Source organism: Syngnathus leptorhynchus, chromosome 5 (assembly GCF_054491065.1).
Source record: "Syngnathus leptorhynchus isolate UIUO chromosome 5, UIUO_Slep, whole genome shotgun sequence".
NCBI classification, from domain to species: Eukaryota; Metazoa; Chordata; class Actinopteri; order Syngnathiformes; family Syngnathidae; genus Syngnathus; species Syngnathus leptorhynchus.
In genome coordinates, this window is record NC_141199.1 from 6,426,239 (window position 1) to 6,444,779 (window position 18,541).

Here is an 18,541-nt window from a genome sequence, read left to right on the forward strand (position 1 = left end):
ATTATTTCCTGGTATAAAATACTCCCTTCTGCTAAAGGAAAACAAGATAATTGAGCCAAGCATGGCTAAGCTCAGTGCTTGGTGCTTTATTAATTTTTGTGTTGACTCTCAGAGAAGCACTGCTCCTTATTGCTCTTTAATAGGGCCAATTAGCCTAGTGCCCCAATTTCCATGCTTAATGTCTCCCATTTAAGTACTGAATAAAGAATCCACCAATTGAACCACAGAGGCTGCAGTGCATCAAAGAGTCACTCGCATACTTCTGGTGATTTCTACTAACCTTGTGAAACGGTTTGCATTTGGCAATTGTTTTTCCAGCAATGAGACATTTTACAGTCGGTTTTCACTCTCTGTCATAAAGTTTTGACGGGTAACTGGAATTTATGGAGCTAATTCTTTTAATCTGACATTTGGTTCAGTCATTTCCCCATTTTGCCTTTGCCTCTTCTCAGTATTGCTGTAGCGTCTTAACAAAAGACAGCATATCACTTTCTTCATTACTGAGGGAGACACAACTGTTAAACAGAACCCAAGTAGCTATCATGAAGAATTACTTGCACTCTCAGATAATATTCATTCGTGTACATCTCATACGATAGATAATTAGGACTCTAAAATGGTGTACACTGCATACCCTATCTCTTACACAAGTTTTTCTAATGTACATTTACCAAGGTCACACTAATCGAAAATGACAAGAAATACTCTTATAAGAATAATGATATTTTAGTTTAATGAGCAACGCCAACAGGATGTGCAATATGAACATCGATCGCAGAATAGCAGCTGCTTGAACAATATTTGTTCCACACAATTGAATCATTCATGAAATAACTTTAATTATAGGGCATTTAATATCCCTATACATAACGCCAAACATTAAACACAATAAATACGTATAATAATCATATTTTCTCATTAAAATTTGCCAGAAAGGCTCAAAAGAGGTCCAGACTTTTATTACATAGTTTGCGATTTTTCGTCGTGAGCGAAATGTCACTCCTTGAAGTAATAACAGTATTTGTGACGGGATCGTTGGGAGAACAACTCACCACTACACTGATGATTTTCATGACATCACCTGTCTTGGACTGTTTTAAACGATTGCCCTTTTTTTATTTTCAAGCACTTGTTAGTGTGACCTGCCCAGAGTAGCATGCCATTGGGGTTGTGAGTGATAAGTATGCCAATGTGAACATTGTGAGTCGAGTGGCACATGGTAGCGTATGGGCACACGTAGATTGTAGACAACAAATATGGGTGTATTTTATTGAAGGCATTGAATTTTATTGAAGACATGAATGCAGGGATACCTGAGGCCCATTTTTCAGCCATTCATCTATGACCATCACCTCATGTTGCAGAATGATACTGCAGAGCCGTGGTAGGGTGGGTATCCATTTGCAGAACTCTTTGTGATAATGGCTAACAATTGCTTTAGCCACACAGGTTTTGCCACACCATGGTTTTTATTCAGCACACTGATGAGAGTTGAAAGCTTACGCTGATCCTCAACAGTTTTCATCATAATGCAGATATCTCATAACCAAATAAAAGGCATATGCATTTATTCATGTTCAATTCTTTTGACGGTTTATTATTCCGTTCCTGAAGGTTACGTCAACTAATATAGGTCATACTGATAATACTTGTATTTTCTGCTCTCTTGCTTTTCATAGCTGCAAGAGGCCAACTTTTAGCACATAATCCCATGTGTTTCAAATCAATTCTGTTTTTAAATATTGTCACATAAAATGAATTCCTGAACTGAACGTTATCTGAAAATGTTAACGGTAAAAAGGAAATAAACAGGCACAGACGTCATTTGAAAAATATAAAACTTTAATAAAGGCTACATCTCTCAATAATTACAATAATTATAGGTCCATGTAAATCTTTAAATGAAACTCTTTATATAATGTATAATTTACAGTTTTGATAGGATGAAAAAAGGCTGTGGTGTAAAAACAAAAAAAGCCTAAATAAAACAAAAACCCAAACACGAGTAGATGATATCAATAAAAGCATAAAAATATTCTTTCCAACATAAAAACCCTTCTGAAAACCAAGGGATATATATTAAAACCCTGAAACAGGGTAGCACATGGTATGGCATCCATTTAGGCACAGGCGCTGTACTCCTAAAACACCAGCAATAGTGTGTTCTTTTAAGTGTTGTTGAACTCCTGATGTGCAACACGTGTGTCGATATCCATACTTTCCAATCAATGCATAATTACAATGTTTACAGGAGTTTTGTTAAATACAAAATTATGATAGCAACATTCAAAGGATATCAGAGCCATTGTTCTTCATTGTTCACTTTTTGTTCCCCTCTCAAACTTGTTCTCGTTAGTTCAAATAATTTTGGTGCTTGAGCTGTAAACACGGCCATTATTAGATGGGACAACTTGTGTTCCAGGTCTCCGCTCTGTGTGTTCCGCCGCCCCCCATGCGAAGCCCAATTTACAAAGGCACAACACAAGAATCGAGCTCTGTTGCCAGCCTAAAGACACAAAGAGTGATTTCTGGCAAAGGCGGAGTGACAAAACTACCATTTAAAACTTTCAGCAGCATATAAAACTGAGATTGACTGTTAGAAGCCTCGACTGAAGAATGTTAATTTGGATCAGAGAGGGTAACAAGGCGATGGGAGGTGCTAGGCTAGTGACACATCCTTTGTGTATAATAACATTGAACAAAACAAAATACGAAAACATTTCACCACAGTATTCTCCCAACATCCAAAGCAGCTTGCCTTTTGGCTGAAAATAGGAAGAGGGCAGGAACAAGGTTGGGAGGGGCGAGTTTTTTTTTTTTCCTCAATAAATATTCAATATAAACCTTCAACTTGTGACACAACGCATCTAAATACGATACATGTATACATACATATATGCAAGTTATGTATATGCACATGTATAAACACTTTGTAACTATGTAGTAAGCTGAAGCATAGGCTGGTTGGTGTGCTGCGTCTCCAGCCCTCCTGCTAGTTCGTTGCACTTGACCCGCGTGTCAGTGTAAACGCACAACAGTCTCTCAATATGCATCACAACAGTGGTTATGTATTCAAGAAGCGGTAAGGGGTCCCCCCCCTTACATTGGTCTTTTAAAGTTTCTCATGTTGTTCCCTTGTGTTTCTAAGGCTGGTTGGTTGAGAAAATCAGGGAGGGACAGCCCCTCCTCTGTATTAGGCATACTTCATTGGCTCGTCTTCCTTCAATCGCTCCTTGTGCTGGATATATTAACTCTTTTTTTTTTTTCTTCCTTAGCTTAGTATTCATCATTTTTAGAAATAAAGTTCAGTACGTTTCCGGAACTTTAGCTTCTGGTGTAAAGGAACTTGCTAGTGTTTTCAGTCCATCCTCTCTACCTTGCCCAGCACCTTGCCATCATACATGGGCAAAACCGAGGCATCCTCCCACACCTCCTCGAAAACGGCACCGCACTCAAACTCATCGCTGGCTTTCTTAAAGTAGTACCTGAGGAGGAGACAAAAAAAAAGCATGATAATATGCGCGTTTTATTAAAAGACAAAACAAATCAAGCATGATCTGACTTTGGAAAAGGTGCCGGCGCAACTACTTCCATTTGAACTCTGGCGGGACATTGTCTTTAGTCCAAATCAAACACTAACAGACAGACACACACAACACAGAGAGCCAGAAACAAATCGTGCTCAAAAACAACTTAGTCATTGCTTCCATGGCATACTGCACACTTCAAAAGCAAAGAGTGACTCTACCTCACACCGCTGCACAAACACAGCCCCCAAATTTGAACACAATCCAAGCTGTGTGTTCATGTGTGCGGTTATGTTCATCTGCTTGTTCGTCATGACTGTTGGCCGGCCATTCAACAGATGCCTATCTTTTTGCAACCTCTCATTAAAGTTGAAGGGTTAATTAGAAGTTGTCTCATTTCGCCCCCCCCCCCCCAAACACACGGCTTCTAGTTTGATTTGCTGTCAAATGTAGGCCTTTTCTGTCAAATATATTGACATTTCAGGTGCCTTAGAGTCTGCTGACTTCGCTGCTTGCACATGAGCGCATATGAGCTTCATGTTTGTCCCTTACACACACGATCACACAGATGGGAGCGTACATGCAAAAAAATAAAAAATAAGGGGAAAAGGCAGGAGGTTAAAGGGTAGAAGGGCTGGGGAAGAGTCTGTCCTAACTCAGTGAGAGCAACATATTGGATTTGGGCAGAGCCCGAGGGGCTTTACCCAGGGAGCTGGGAGGTGTCTCTTGAAGGTCACGGGTCACTTTGCTATTTCACTCTTCTTCTCTCAAGCTGGGATAACTCCCAGGGTTAGCTTGCTCCCAGTGATTGTGACGCCAAGGCTTCTAATGATTTCTTTTTCTTTTCTTTTCTTTTTTTTTTACTTTCAAGTCATAATCAGATCAGCAGGAGGGAGTTTAATGATAAGCTTTGTAATGGACAAAAAAAACCCAACTAATTTTTACTCAATTTTAAATGGGCAATTACTCATAGCACAAAATATGTATTTTACAAGCCAATTTTCACACTTTGAATACAAAGATTTTAAGTGAAGCCATTTTATCAGCAAATGTTCACCTCAGTCATTGAATACCACATGTACATGGGCATACAAAACCCCCCGAAATGAACCATATTATAGTGAATCATACTATAAAGGCTGTTAACTTGCACAACTATGACTGGTGTAAAACTTGTGATGGTTTCTCGAGATGATATTTCTTTGTTTTTGAACTTTGAAGAAGCAAGCTCTACATTCATAAAAAACTGCTACATTCTCACAAATGCTTCAAAGTCATCACCTTGTTTCAGGGCGGAAGAGAAAGACAGACGAAACCTTTCCATGTGGAACATGTTTTATGTGGTGGATTTTTTTTTCTGTCTTTGCAACATCTGGCACCAATATTGTCTGGCAGGGCTGCAGCATACTGTTCTCTGTTGTACCACTGCCATGTCCAAATTAACCAACTCCACACATTCCGTTGCCATTGAAGCCAAACTCTTCATGTCCACCTCCTTCTCCTTTGCTAAAAGAGTTTTGGGTTAGCAGGGGTGCAAGGACTTGTTTCTCTCTCCTAACAAACAGATGTATCTGAACCCTCATGTAGACAGCCCAGGAAGCCTTTTCATGAGACAAAGTAACTACTGATAAATTATGTTCCTTCATTTTTTTTGTTCATTGGTTGGGCACTAAATATAACCAAACAGTTAAATTGATATTTCTTTATCTGTCGTTGGCGGGAGCCACAGAGGAAGGTGCTTGCAACATTTGATTTTAATGCCTGATGCAACAATGGGGAAAAGGAATTTCAAGGCCTCTCAGTCTTAGTGCACAAAATAAAATGGATCAGGCTTCAAAGCCATTTTATTAAGGCTGCCTTACCATGGAAATCGGTACCAGATGTGCAAACAAAATTGCTGCAGAACTCCCACCCCCTTCAATGGATCAGCCCAGCCATTCTTTTTTTCTCAACTAAAAATCTCCAAAGACTTCACACTCCGTTCAAAGCTTACGAGCATATGACCAATAACAATCAACGCTAAAGATGGGAGTGACACACTCGTTCTGCCGTTTTTGCTCTGAAGTGGCACAATTCAAATATGCGCCACAGCAGTGTAAGGACAAAAAAATGCATTGAATAAGATAACCTCAGATTAGAATCAGGCCACTGCTAAATGTGCACAAAATATATATGTATGACCTATCCAATATGAAATCTAAGGAACAGTGAAAACGCAGCCCAAAAAAGGTTTACTTGAGGTGTCCAACATTAAATAAGGAAAATTATTGAAGCCAGTGACATACTGTTGAAGTTACCTTCATTTAAACTACTAGTGGTGGTGGGGGGGGGGGGGTCGGTCCAGGCCAAATAAGCTTATGATTGTTTAATATTTTATTATTTATTTACACATTGTTGCTAACTTGGCTGTTGTTACTGCCCTATTTTGTCTTAGATTTTGGCCATCAGCCTATATGAAGGTTGTTTCATGTGTTCCTTGAATGTTAAAGTTGCCACAGAATGTGTCTGTGGAAATATACATCAAACGTTCCCAAAAAAAATCAGAAACAGAACATGTATTAATTGTGATTATGCTTTTGTTGTCGGTGCTGTATTTACCTGTAATTGCCTTTCTTGCTAAGCTGTTCTTTAAAGTGTCCCAAGGTGAGGCAGTGGGTCTTCATCATACTCCGGTAAGGAATCTCCTCACCACAGAAAAAGTAAGTGACCATTAGTTCATTAGACCTGTGTAGGAAAATGAAACAGTCGTTAAAACATCTGTACTTTTAAACTGTTTGACTTTGTTAAACATGCCATTAAATGGCTATGGTGGATGTGAGACGGATGAATTTGGTGGTTGGTTAACGTATTGTGTTTCCTATGGTGTAGTCCACGTATATTCTGGTTGGGTTCAAATTTATGGGAGGAATGAATCTTATCTGGTCACCATCCACCATTCATGAACAAATGCAGCATGTGTGCAAAGGCACGTCCTCTGTTTTAGAAAAGATGACGTGGAAGGTGAGGCAATAGAGCAGAACAACACTGGAATCCTTACTCGTCTGTTTGTAGTCCACAACTAGCTAGAGAGCTGCCTCCGTCAGGGAAGGATGTTGCTGGATGGCTCTGGTTTCTGAGGCAGATGGCTGCTGTTGAGTGCCTGTGAAATTCAGTGAGATAAAATGTTCATTTGTACTCAAATTCGGTTGATGAAACCATTTTGAATCAGATGTCATGTCATAGACTGTGAGTCTTAGTGTAGTCGTTACCTTGGTTTTGGTGGCTTGGAGACCTCCTCCAGTCTACGACAGGCCTCTTCGAGCTGTGCTAGAGTGTTGGGTGGTGGCAGCGGAGGCATGGCTGGGTCCTGTAGAAATGGATGGCCAGGGTGGTGCCCACGAAGATTAGTCCCAGAACCAATGCCACCCCCACCCCATAAGGGGTGAGTCCGAACAGGCTGGTTCTTGAAGTCAAGGGGGCTGGGCTTCTTAAAGCCAGGGTAGCTGCTCCAAAAAAAAAAAAAAGACAAAAAACACGAGTATGAACTCAAGATGTTCAGTAGAGGCCATAATGCTTTGAAAGACAGAGAGACACTTACCTGTGAGACTTGTGTTTGCCCTGTCTCTCACTCTCCAGAATCCACTGCCAAACGTTCTGAGATCGATCAGCGGTATCAATAGGAAGGCATGGTGACGTCATACCCTCATTGGAGGATCTGACTTGCCGTCTAGACAAAGTGCTGCAGCGACTACAGCAAGAGAGAGCCATTTTTAATTAGCGTTTGGTGAAATACAATGGTGAGCGTAACTGACAACAGGTAAACGTTGACACTTACACAGGGTTAAAGTCAGAGTAATTGGCACCTCCTGGAGGGCAGAGGCACTGGACACACTGAGCTGCCTCAACCTCAATCTGCTCCTTAGTCTTTGGCCCAGCATGATGATGGTGGATATAGTGGTGATGAGTATGTTTGGAGGGCTGCCGGCCCGACATGAGAGCTTTGGCAGAGCCAGGATAAGCACCAAAGAAGGACCCGTGGCCTGAAGATACCAAGGCACCTGTCCGTTCTGGGGAGTGTGAGCGTGGCGAATGCTGTAGCACTCCGGGTGACTGGCAGCCGGGCGTCTTCAGGACGCGTGATAGATGATCATCGAGGATAGCTTGGGGGTCCTCCTCACATTGGCTACCAGATGGAAGAAGAGGATGATGGAGGGAGGTGTTGCTGGTGAGATCTGTGCTTTCCTCTTTTTCCTCCTCCTGGACAAAGAGGAAAAGTAAAAACAAAGAAGAATTGAAAGAAATGTTTATAGGTAGTCGTACGTTGGAAAAGCAGCAAGCGGAGGAATTTTTGCAACTTACACCAACTTATGTCCATCATCCTCAGACGTTAGTAAGAGTAAAAGCCTGCGTAACTTGATTTGAATTTCCTTTTGCCACACTGTTATCATCGCTAACAGGCTTTGGGTGTGCTTCATCTATAATGCAGTGTGCCTATGCATAACAAAGAGACTGGCACTACACATATTCAGCAAATGTGCCACTAGAGAGTCGCTAAGCGCTAACTATTTGAAGAAACTTCAAGAGTATCGAGAAACATAACTTTTAAAGTTCCACTGGATGAAATACTGGAGGACAGTGTAGAAAGGGGAAGTAGACAGACTTTAAAATCTCTTTGCTTCATCCCTGTTCTTCGACATACTAAATCTGGCATAACGGTACTACCATTGCATCTCCACTAGTAAATGGTTTACGGTTTCCCAATAAAATGGATGTTTCTTTTTTTTTAAACATTAACAGTATTACAAAGAAGTCATTCAACGAAAATGCTATGGAGCTAAAGTAAAGAAAGGGAGTCTGGATCGTTAGGGCAAAAGAGTAGTCATCTTTCAGTTTTAAAAATCAAAGCAAAAAGGAAATTAAAAGAAAAAATGAAGGATATGAAGGGGGCGACATGTGAAATCTCATCTTTATATTGTTTTGCATTCCTAACAAAATACAGTTGAAATGCTTTGAGTGTGAGAATGTTTTTTTTTTTTAATTTCTTCTGATAATATGATACGGACAACCGTGACAATTCTGGTCAATGATTTTGGTGAAATAATAATTATACGCAATTATCATCGTTTAATAACGAGAGGAAATGTAGAGCTGTGTGTGTTTGTGTGGTGTGTCTACTACCTCTTGGATCTGCTGTAGCCTCTCCGCCAAAGAACTCATGGTCTCTTGCTCTCGCTTCAGCTTCTCAAGCCGCGTTATGAGTTGGGCAGCAAATGATGCAGGCTCAACAGGGGTCATCTCTTTAGGCAGACGGTGTGTCCTCTACAGGGTAAACAACACAGTGGGAAGGACATTTTAATGTGAGGTCACGTAATTGTGAATAGTTCCCAACAGATGCAATATGGCGCATTAATCCGCTGCCCTTGTCCTATTCCTGTCTTGTTCCAAAAATCCTGCAACTATTCCAAAAATCATACTCCAGCTGCCCTTGTCCTCGCTAACCTGAACCTTTTTTTTACTGCCCATCTGACCCCAGATCTCCCCATGGCCAGTGCCCTTGGCAGTGTCAGGCTGCTGGGTAGCAGTTGGTTCATTGCTTGCAGGGGAGGCCCCCTGCCTGCACCCTCTGTAGCCCAACCAAGCCATCAGCTAGGCACCGTCTGAAGTCAGCACACTTCAAAGAGCCCTTGTCAAACATCAAACGCACACTAGGGTGGGAGGGACACACAGCTTTAAACCTCCGTATAAAAGCCTGATATTGATGGAGAAGAGGGGAACGAGTAAAGAAGGGAGGAAAATGAGAGAAGCGGGACAAAATTAACAGATTGAAAATAATGACTGAGAAGTGTAATTGTAAGGTGGCAGGGGTGACAGTAAGGTGCGGGGGGGGACAAGCCAATGAGAGGACACATGAGGAAATTGAAGAAAGGGAAACTTGTAATTCATTTATTTCCTAGTTGCATGCAGGTGCCAGGGTAGCTCTAAGCTACTCTAGTCATATCCTACTTTAAATACTGTATATGTACTACCTATTTTTTTTTGTTATTTGGAACACTGGCTTTCTTGATTTTGACTTTTTCTTGCTTCTCTCATCTCTTTGTATACACGATGAAGGGATAGGAAGAAAGGCGAGTGAAGCTGCTGGCAAAGGAGCGCCAGCCCTACATGGGGGCCCCCCTGCCTAGGGCTGGTACATCATGGGAGTCAGAGCCATCTCCAAATCAGGAGGGAAACATTAAAAGAGTGCAAGTGGGAACGAGAAAAAAAAGAGACTGAGACAGAGAAAAGCGAGGAGGAGGAGGGGGGAAATGAGCACCAAACAGCACTGTATAAAGTACGTGCACAGAAAGCACACAACTCGTTCACTACGTTTAAATATTCGTATTTTTTGCCTCAAACCATCTGAAAACAGCAGAGACTTTGATCCTCCACTGGGACTCAATGCTGAAAGTCTAGATGTCCTGTATTTACAAGCTTATTTTTGTGGGCATTTGTTTTTATTTTTGGTATTTGACATTTCCTACAACACTATAGAAGCTCTACGAGTTTGGGCAAAGTGACAGTGCTCAGGCAAACTTGTCTCGCTACAAAAGTTATCGCAGTTTTTTTAGTGAAGTGAGAGACAGAAACTATACGAGAAGGTACCCCGCTTAACAAAAAAATGTTACTTACTGGAAAATGGGGAAGTGTAATCTGGCCATTGATCTTGACACTGCGGGTCATCTCTCGTTGGAGGTGCTTCTTGGGAGCCAGTTTATAAGGAGGGATTCCATCTCTGTAAAATAGAAAAAAAAAATATATATATATCCCTTTAAAATGAAATCTTATTGTTTTCTCTGCTAATGACACACTGGCCCTGTTATGCTCTTGCCAACTGCTGGTATTTTAGGACCATTTGCCAATCTTTGTTGTGTGGAGAACAGCTGGGAAGCTGTTCATCAGCTGCAAAGTGACTAACACCACATCCCCCAATGGCATACCATTATTCACACTACAGAAAAGTCAACAGGCCTCACATCTTTTGAAGCGAAGGCAACAAAAACGCACATCACAAAACCCAGCAGAACAATGGGTGAGATATGCTAAACACCCTCCTGTGGACTTCAAATGAGCCCTCCTGATAAGATTGGTCCGTGTCAACTTTGACAGCACTTCTTAATAAAGCTGAATACCCTGCACAAATCTCAATAGCTGGCTGAGACATTTTTTTTTTGTGTGTCGCTGACATCGAGCATGTCATTAGGAAGACATTTTAGCCTGCTGACAATCAAGCAATTATTATGGGAATTTTATTTTCTCCAGTTTGCTAGCCTTTCAAGTCAGTTGCCACTTAAGCTGAGCCAATTATCTTGGCCATTTTGGCCGCTCAGAAGTATCTGACCCAGCCCAAATGCTACTTTTCTACTGCTGCTTTGAAATCTCACACTCATGCACATATGCACCCACTGCCATCTTAGTTTGGCAAGCGCTTTGCTGTGAGCCTCTGATCTGAGGAACATCAAAAGGCTGGTTTGTAAGATAAGGTAATGTTTGAAGTTGGTGCAGCAACATTCCCTAGCGTCCAAGTAAATCCATAAATAAGATATAAGCAAAAACTGAAGCCCCGCCCCCCAACCCCAAATCCTCTTCTTCTTGTTGTTCTTTATCAGGGAAATGAGATTCAAATTTGCCCAGTGCCTTTTACCCACTAATCAAATTGTTCCCTCGAATGAAAGACGAAGAAGCTCTTATTGTATTACTGGAATCCATTTGGGTGTAAAGACAAAAGAACTGTAGTCAAGGACGGGACAGATGCGTATCGCAGACACCAAGGTCTCCGATACACATCTCTCCTGAGAATTAAAAGAATATGACATTTGATTGGTACTTTACCATATTCAACACACAAAAGGCAAATATTATTATTGACATCATTCTTTTTCATGTTACAGCCAGGCTGTCGTCATTACGCAATTCTCAACGATAGAAGCGTGGTGTCCTCTAGTAAAACTGCTCTCTCCAAAACCAACAAGTCATCTTCCTCCGTCAAAGTGAAGGGAAACTAGAAAAGACGGCTTGACAAGAAACCTACTCCTATCAACACAATATCGATCAAATGCTGTAGTTTGAATCAATTTGCACATTGGTGATACAATCTGGCAGAGTGATGCTTTGTGTAAGTTTTGGAAGTGAAAACAGCCATACTTATTTCATGGCTTCATGGGCCCTTTACTTTATGGGGATCTCCTATTTAGTTGCGCAAGTCATTTTCAAAGCAGCCAGCCACCCTTTTATCCCCATAAGCCCCCCCTCACCCAACAATAGGCTGAAAGCGATTCAGTTAAGCCCTTTATACTCCACGCACTTTATTTTCTCACTCTCTTGCACTTTGAGCCCCACCACTGCCGCAACAGGCTCAGGAGGGTGGAAGAGGGACGCTGTGGAGGGTTGGGTTGGAATGGAAGTGATTTTTGGGGGTGCACTAGTCTGGCCAGGGGGGAGTTCCTCTGTCCCAAGGTCTATCAATGAGTAACCCCTGTGAAAGCCTTGCAGACACATGATCTCAGCACGCCACAGAGGCCAGTGGCAGGAAACCGACCCACCATGTGAGTAAGCCTCCTTTCATTTGGTGCCAACATTTTTCAGTGAGTTTGTCTTGAGGCCCAAATGGCCATTTCCCTCCCCCTCTCCTTTAGCGCTTCAAAGAGAAGAGCGATTAGATAATATGAAGAAAAAAAACATGTCTGTTGTGGCAGAAGGCTGGGTGGGAGGGCTGAATTTCACATTTGAGGAATGAAGCAACACCCCCACCCACATCAAGACAATCTCATATTTTTCTCCCTACTCACTCCCCCACAAGTAATGCAACAGAAAATAAACTTCAAAAAGGTCTTTCGAAATAATGCCTGTTGCACTCCTCACCCTGAAGCCCATGCTAACGACACATCGATGGGGTTACCTGGTTAATTACATTATATGCAGGCCATTTTGGGGGAGCGTGCTCCAGCTGTCAGATAAAAAAAAAAAAACCTGAGTCCATTAATCCATGGTAACTAATACTATCCCCCCCCCAGTTGTTTTCCTAGAAATGTGCCTAATGTGACCAGTAAATGGAATGGAAATAATTTAAAGTCACATTATCTCCTGAAGTGCGCACATTGATAAAAACACTTACACACTACTGTCTGTCATTGACATTGAATCATCAGTGGTGGCATCACTGGAGATCTCACTGTCATTGGCACTGGTGGCAGGAGCAAAGATGTAGCCAGAGTTGACAAAATACGGGCTGGCATTGTCTCCTCGACGGTGTGCCCTGTGAACAAAAGAGGACTTGACATTTGAATGTGATTTCTTTCCTGGTGTTTCAGTGCAAACCAGAGTCTGTGAGAACATGACAAGTCACTTATGTGCATTAAGTCAATTAAGAAAATAAACAGGACTACTAGGAGTTTGTTTTGACGATGTCCTCGGTCGCGTTCTATAATTACCACAATACTGTGTCATCCACATAAGAGATCTGTCTCATTTTTTCATGCCAACATTTCCCTTCTCCCCCCCTTCTCGCATTGGCTCTCTCCTATAGCGTCTGTGAATCCCTCCTTTCCCCAAACTCCCTCGCACTCCTTAAGTCTTTCTGTGTGACTATCTACTCTCCTGCTGTGTTGCATTCCAGTTGTAGTGGTGAAGGGGGGGATGGGCAAAAGAGGAGGTAGGGGGGAACTTGAGCTTTTCCAAGCGTGGGGGAGAGGGAAAGGGGGTAGGAGGGGCCCCTTTCTTTATGAGAATGCCTTCTGCTGGGAGTGCTGAGAGGAGAACCCCAGCATGACTAAAGCTGTAGGCCCCAAGCACAAACCTGACCTTTGGAAGGTCCGTGCAAAGAGTCAGGTATTTAGCACAGCTGGGCTTTCTGCACCCCCACTCGCTTTCCGCATCTCTTGTTGCTTCCACGATCCCCCTTACTGTCTTCACTTCCTCCTCTCTTGTCTCTACTGGCAAAGAATACTTAGTCTCTGACAAGCAATTTACTTTCTAAACAGGAGAGATAAAAGCCTTGCATTGTTGTCGCACACAACTAGTGAAATGAGCTGAGGATGTTTTCACCACACTGGAATTGCATACGGGAGATCTAAGAAGAAGAAGAAGAAGAAAAGAAAAAAAACAGTAGAAGAGAGAATCTGTGCAGTGCCAAAATTAGTTCCACATGTTTGAGATGGAAATGGGGTTGACCTACAGACATGGTAAGGGCCACAGAAGGGGGGCCTACGGGTGATGCAAGGGAGAAAAAGCAGCTTTCTGCTTCCGAAGTAATTTTTCACTAAAAACAAAACGAGAGTACACATCAACAACCACTTTGTACACTGGGTCCGAACTTATCATCGACATTCACGTGCAAAATAAATAACAACGGTTTGAAATGATCTCTGAGTGGCAGTACAACACACAAGTACTGTTCCGTTTCTGCAGTGCTCAATGAAGAAATTTCTCTTTCAACAAAAGCATATCGTCTCCGGAACTAGTTAGCAACCACAATTAGTTTTTTGACAAAAGCCATCTTAGCTTGACTGCAAGGTCTTTTGGTGATTGACATTTGATGATTACACATGCTGACGATGAGTGCATAAAATGTCCATTTATAAAAAAAAATAAATAAAAAAAAAAAGCATTGCTAAACAAATACATTTTTCTTTCCTCATCTAGCTCTAATAGTCTGGCACTTGATGTGTGCAGTCAAGTCTGCACCGGAGCAAGAGTTTCAAAGCACAAGAAACTTGAATAAGCCAGCAGAAAGTTACCTGCAAGACACCATTTACTTTAAAAGTATGGCTCAGCTCCATTGATGTTTTGTACCCAAAACAGCCCTTTTAACTAACTGCAAGGCAGGAGGACGGAAACATAAAGAATGATATTCTGGGGGACCCTTTGATCAACCGTCTCTGTCTCTTTACAAGAACTGACATGAGTAAAGTATCCAATAAAAACTTCAAAATAAACATAGTGGTGCAATAAGACACATCGTTCAGGAAACACTTTTCTTACCTGCAACTGTTCTCCACAATTTCAGCTGTTGGCCGGAAGGTAGCAGTCGCCCGCAAGGATTTAGCTGAAAGTTGGACCACAGAACCAAAAGCCTTTGGCTTCAGGTCATGACAGCTCCACTCCTCTTCCTCCATAAGAGGTGGAAGATATCCACACATAAGCTTGAGGCTGCCGAGTGTGCCGTGATTCGCGTAAGCTGCGTTCTCGCAGCCAGTGCGCACATACTCGCGGTATATGTCAGACGTTAAAAACATCTGGTAAGCGTTCTCTTCCATGTTGGACTGGATCTCTGTTTGTGCCTGGTCAAACATAGCAGAGTCTATCTGTTGCTTTTTAATACTATCCCTTATGTAGGTCTTGGTGGCAGGTTTGAGCTGCTTGGCAACAATGCTGTTGTTCTCAACGTACCGTTTGAAAATAACTTTGGCAACTCGCATTGTTTTGGTATCCTTCAAGTCCATTTGCCTGAAGCCGTTGCAAGCAAACCAAAAGTCCAAAGTGTCCACACAATTTTCCTGCTCCAAAAAGGTCCGAAAGAGATGAGCACCGTCTTGATCGCCAAGAAGAAAATGTAAAGACTTTGTCCACCGGATCAGCGGTGAGTCCGGGGACGCACTTCCCTCCGGCTCCCCCAAGCCATCCTCGTTCCTCCTTCGAGCGGAGCCGGGGAGCGCGGCAGCAGCGGGGTTATCGTTAACCTTGTTAAGGGCTTTCATTTTTCCAGACCGGCTGGGTATGTAGCATGACGACTCTCCCTCCTCTCCCGGTACCGGAGGACGAGGAGCATCTTCTCGGAAGCTACTGCTGATGTGCTCCGTAAGCGCCCTGCTCATGGCTCCGGCTCCAGTTGCCTATGTGAGAGTGCAGTGGTGCCTCCACTGAGCTCCAGCCTAATCCTTCTCACTCTCTAAAAGCAGCGGGGGAGCTTCTCAGCTCCTCTTCACTCTGAAACACACAAAGTATTGATCTAATCAAAGCCATATCCTGCTGAACTTCAAAGGAAGACATCAAGTAAACAGTCTCCCCCCCAAAAAAACCAACTCAATAGGTTCAGAGAATGAAAAGCGTTTTTTCCCGTTTCATTCGTCTATTTATAATCTAAATGAGAGATCAAATGAAAGCCACATTCTCAACGTGCAGTGATCTGTCACATCAAAACATTTTAGAAGAATAAATAAACCACAGCATTAACTCTGCAACATAACAGGATTCTGGCATTTGTGGCTTACACGTGTATTCCTTTAAAATCCACGCCGATGGCTTCATTTCTAATTAACTCCCACTTGCGACCGTAGCATACACCGATGACACTCGCGCACAAAGTCACACTGACTCGTTTTGCATTCGGAGCCCAACACTTAGTCTCCAGCTTTCCAGGCATTAGTGGAGGTACGGTACAGTACATCTCACGTGACCGTAGTAAAATCGTAATAGGGCTAAGCAGCCCCGCGGGAAAATCGCCTCGTTTGTGCGTAAACGTTACCGATCAAAAACCAAATGCTTGTCAATTACGGTTTTCTAGTTACAGCTTTATAATGGCTGACAACGTATCTGTCTGCAAATAAAGGTCACATTTGTTCAATCGCTGCAAGTTATCGGGCGAACAATCCGTTTTAAAAGAAGAGCAGTATGCACTTGGAAAAAATTGTATAGTTTTCAAGAAGGCGTACTATAAATTGTTAACGCTTCGTAAAAGAAACATACCATCGCAGGTTATATCCAATGAGAGTGCATTTTAAAAGTTGAGTTATTCCATATTTTGAAAAGCTGAGGCAGTCCACAACTCTCATGGCAAGTAATCCAGCACAAAATACGAACATGCGCCGCATCTACCGAACGTGCCACGCGTGTGCCTTCCCCAAGCAAAGCACTGTAATATAGCTTTCATCCCCATTCAACAAATGACCTCAGAAGTGGCAGGCTCAGTCCCTATGTAGCTCTCTGGGGGTGTCAAAATCTGGAGTACGCGAACCAAAAGAAGGAGGGGGCTCCGGTTGTAGAATACATCCCACTTTTTTCCCAGCTATAGGAGACGCGCAGACGGAGAAACGGTCGTTTTTTTTTTTTTTATAAATCTGAGCCACGTGTACGCGCGCGCGCGCACAAGCACACACAGACACATAAGCTTCTTATCTCTGCGCATTTCTCGCCCACAAACAAGAAACATAGCCCCGCTTTCTCAACTTCAAAGCTGAGCAGCAGCACATTAAAGCGGCCAAGAGAGGGGGCCTGTGAAACAGCTTCGCTACAACTTACCATCCATGTTCTTCTCCAGCAGCCTGCCACATTCGAAATCGTTCCAAGTTTAGGCAGTCCCGACAGTTTGCATTTCACCCGCACCCGGCGCTTCTCTTCGGTCCTACAAAGTTGGACAATTCCCTAAGAGTACATTACCTCAACGGACGCCTGTCTATTTGTTTAGCCGCAGCCCAGGTAGTGTCAAGAATCGAGGGAAACACACGTACCACGGATGTTTGTAAACCAACTGAAGTGAAGGTTTAACACTAACAGCGGATACTTCAAAGAAAAGAGGCTGGCCGGGTCCCGGAAGATACATAACAACATGCGAATAGTTCTTTGAATCAAAATAGCACACAACTTAACCATATGAAATAACATGCAGGCAAATCAATACAAACGGTTCCGTTTAACATGTTACGTTGCATTGATTTGAACACATCCTGTCGTGAGTAAACCGTTTTCAAAATTAAACTATATTTTTTGGGGGAAGAATCAATTCACTTGTATACTAGGACCTTATCAAAGAGACAATCGCGCTAACTCCCTGAGGCTTTGGAATGTCAGAAGTGATCTACCGAACCAATTCTCTAGTGTACTACTCCACTGTATTCTCACGGGGTTTATACACTCCTAGTTTGAACAAGAACACAACGAAACACAATCAAATTCGAATAAACAAGGTTTTATACACAATCGCAGTAGACATATAACGCACATATACTTCCAAATTAGCGAGCAAGGCGATATGTGAAGTCAACTTACGTACATTTCAAGTAATATGGGAAAAACACATTCTTTTGTCATCATCATTTGTTCTTTACTGGCAACAAAAATACATAAATGAGTGACCTAATCATAATTTGTCTGCACAAGAAGTTGCTGTTTTTTTCTCACTCAATTTTAATCTCATGGAAACAGCCTATTTTTATACTAACATTTGATTGCTCTTGTTTATGTCACCCTGTAGTTTGGTAGCAAGCATTATAAAAGCTAGCAAGGTGTTATGGTCGTAAAGACGGGATTGTGGTCATGTTCCGGGCAGGCTGAATGGTGGCTAACAACCACAAACTCGATGTATCAATCTATTCAAATGATGTTTAATATGATATTCTGATATATAATTATTTAATATGATAACATTTACATATTAATCCCTGTCTCTTTGGGGAGGGGGGGCGAAATCGGTTTTCCAAAATCCAATACTATGAACATTTAGGGTGCCTTTTACAATTCACTTTAACACCCCTGAACTACTCTGAGAGTGTGTTTTTGTTCGGAGAGGCAGAGCACGCTCCCATCTCATTAATGTCCAAATACAACCTATGTTCTAAACAAATCAGCTAGCTGCTAGCGCTTGAACTGTTTCCATCTGGACTGTCACACCGTTTCCCCTGTTGGAGTGCCGAGGTCACAAACTAGCACTCTCTCTCGGACAGTAGGCAGGGGACACCCTGAACTGGTTGTCAGGGCACACATAGACGAATAATCATCCGCACTCACACCTATGGGAAATTTGGAGTGTTCAATCAGTCTACCAAGCATGTTTTTGGGATGTGGAAGGAAACCGAAGGACCCGGAGAAACCCCACACAGGCACAGGGAGAACATGCAAACTACATACAGGGAGGTGGAATCGAACCCGCTTCCTCCGAACTGTGAGGCAGACGTGCTAACCAGTGTGGCACTGTGCCGCCCGGCATGGATGTATTGCAAGTCAATCAGAAGAGATTGACTTGCAATACATATTATATTAAAATATATTTGTTTTAACAATATTAA

The 18,541-nt window shown here is 42.4% G+C and overlaps 1 protein-coding gene across 1 annotated transcript; it reads right to left on the minus strand.

Moving 5' to 3' along the window:
* Window positions 1–1,827: 1,827 nt before the first annotated feature.
* On the minus strand, window positions 1,828–17,058 carry LOC147056554 (axin-2-like). Its single transcript, XM_085912287.1, has 11 exons — window positions 16,779–17,058; window positions 14,523–15,467; window positions 12,658–12,798; window positions 10,176–10,278; window positions 8,685–8,825; window positions 7,342–7,763; window positions 7,105–7,254; window positions 6,776–7,009; window positions 6,565–6,666; window positions 6,126–6,251; window positions 1,828–3,485 (listed from the first exon to the last, which is right to left on the minus strand). The coding sequence occupies exons 2-11, from the start codon at window positions 15,353–15,355 to the stop codon at window positions 3,359–3,361; spliced, it is 2,379 nt and encodes a 792-aa protein (XP_085768413.1). The 5' UTR covers window positions 15,356–15,467; window positions 16,779–17,058; the 3' UTR covers window positions 1,828–3,358.
* Window positions 17,059–18,541: the final 1,483 nt, after the last annotated feature.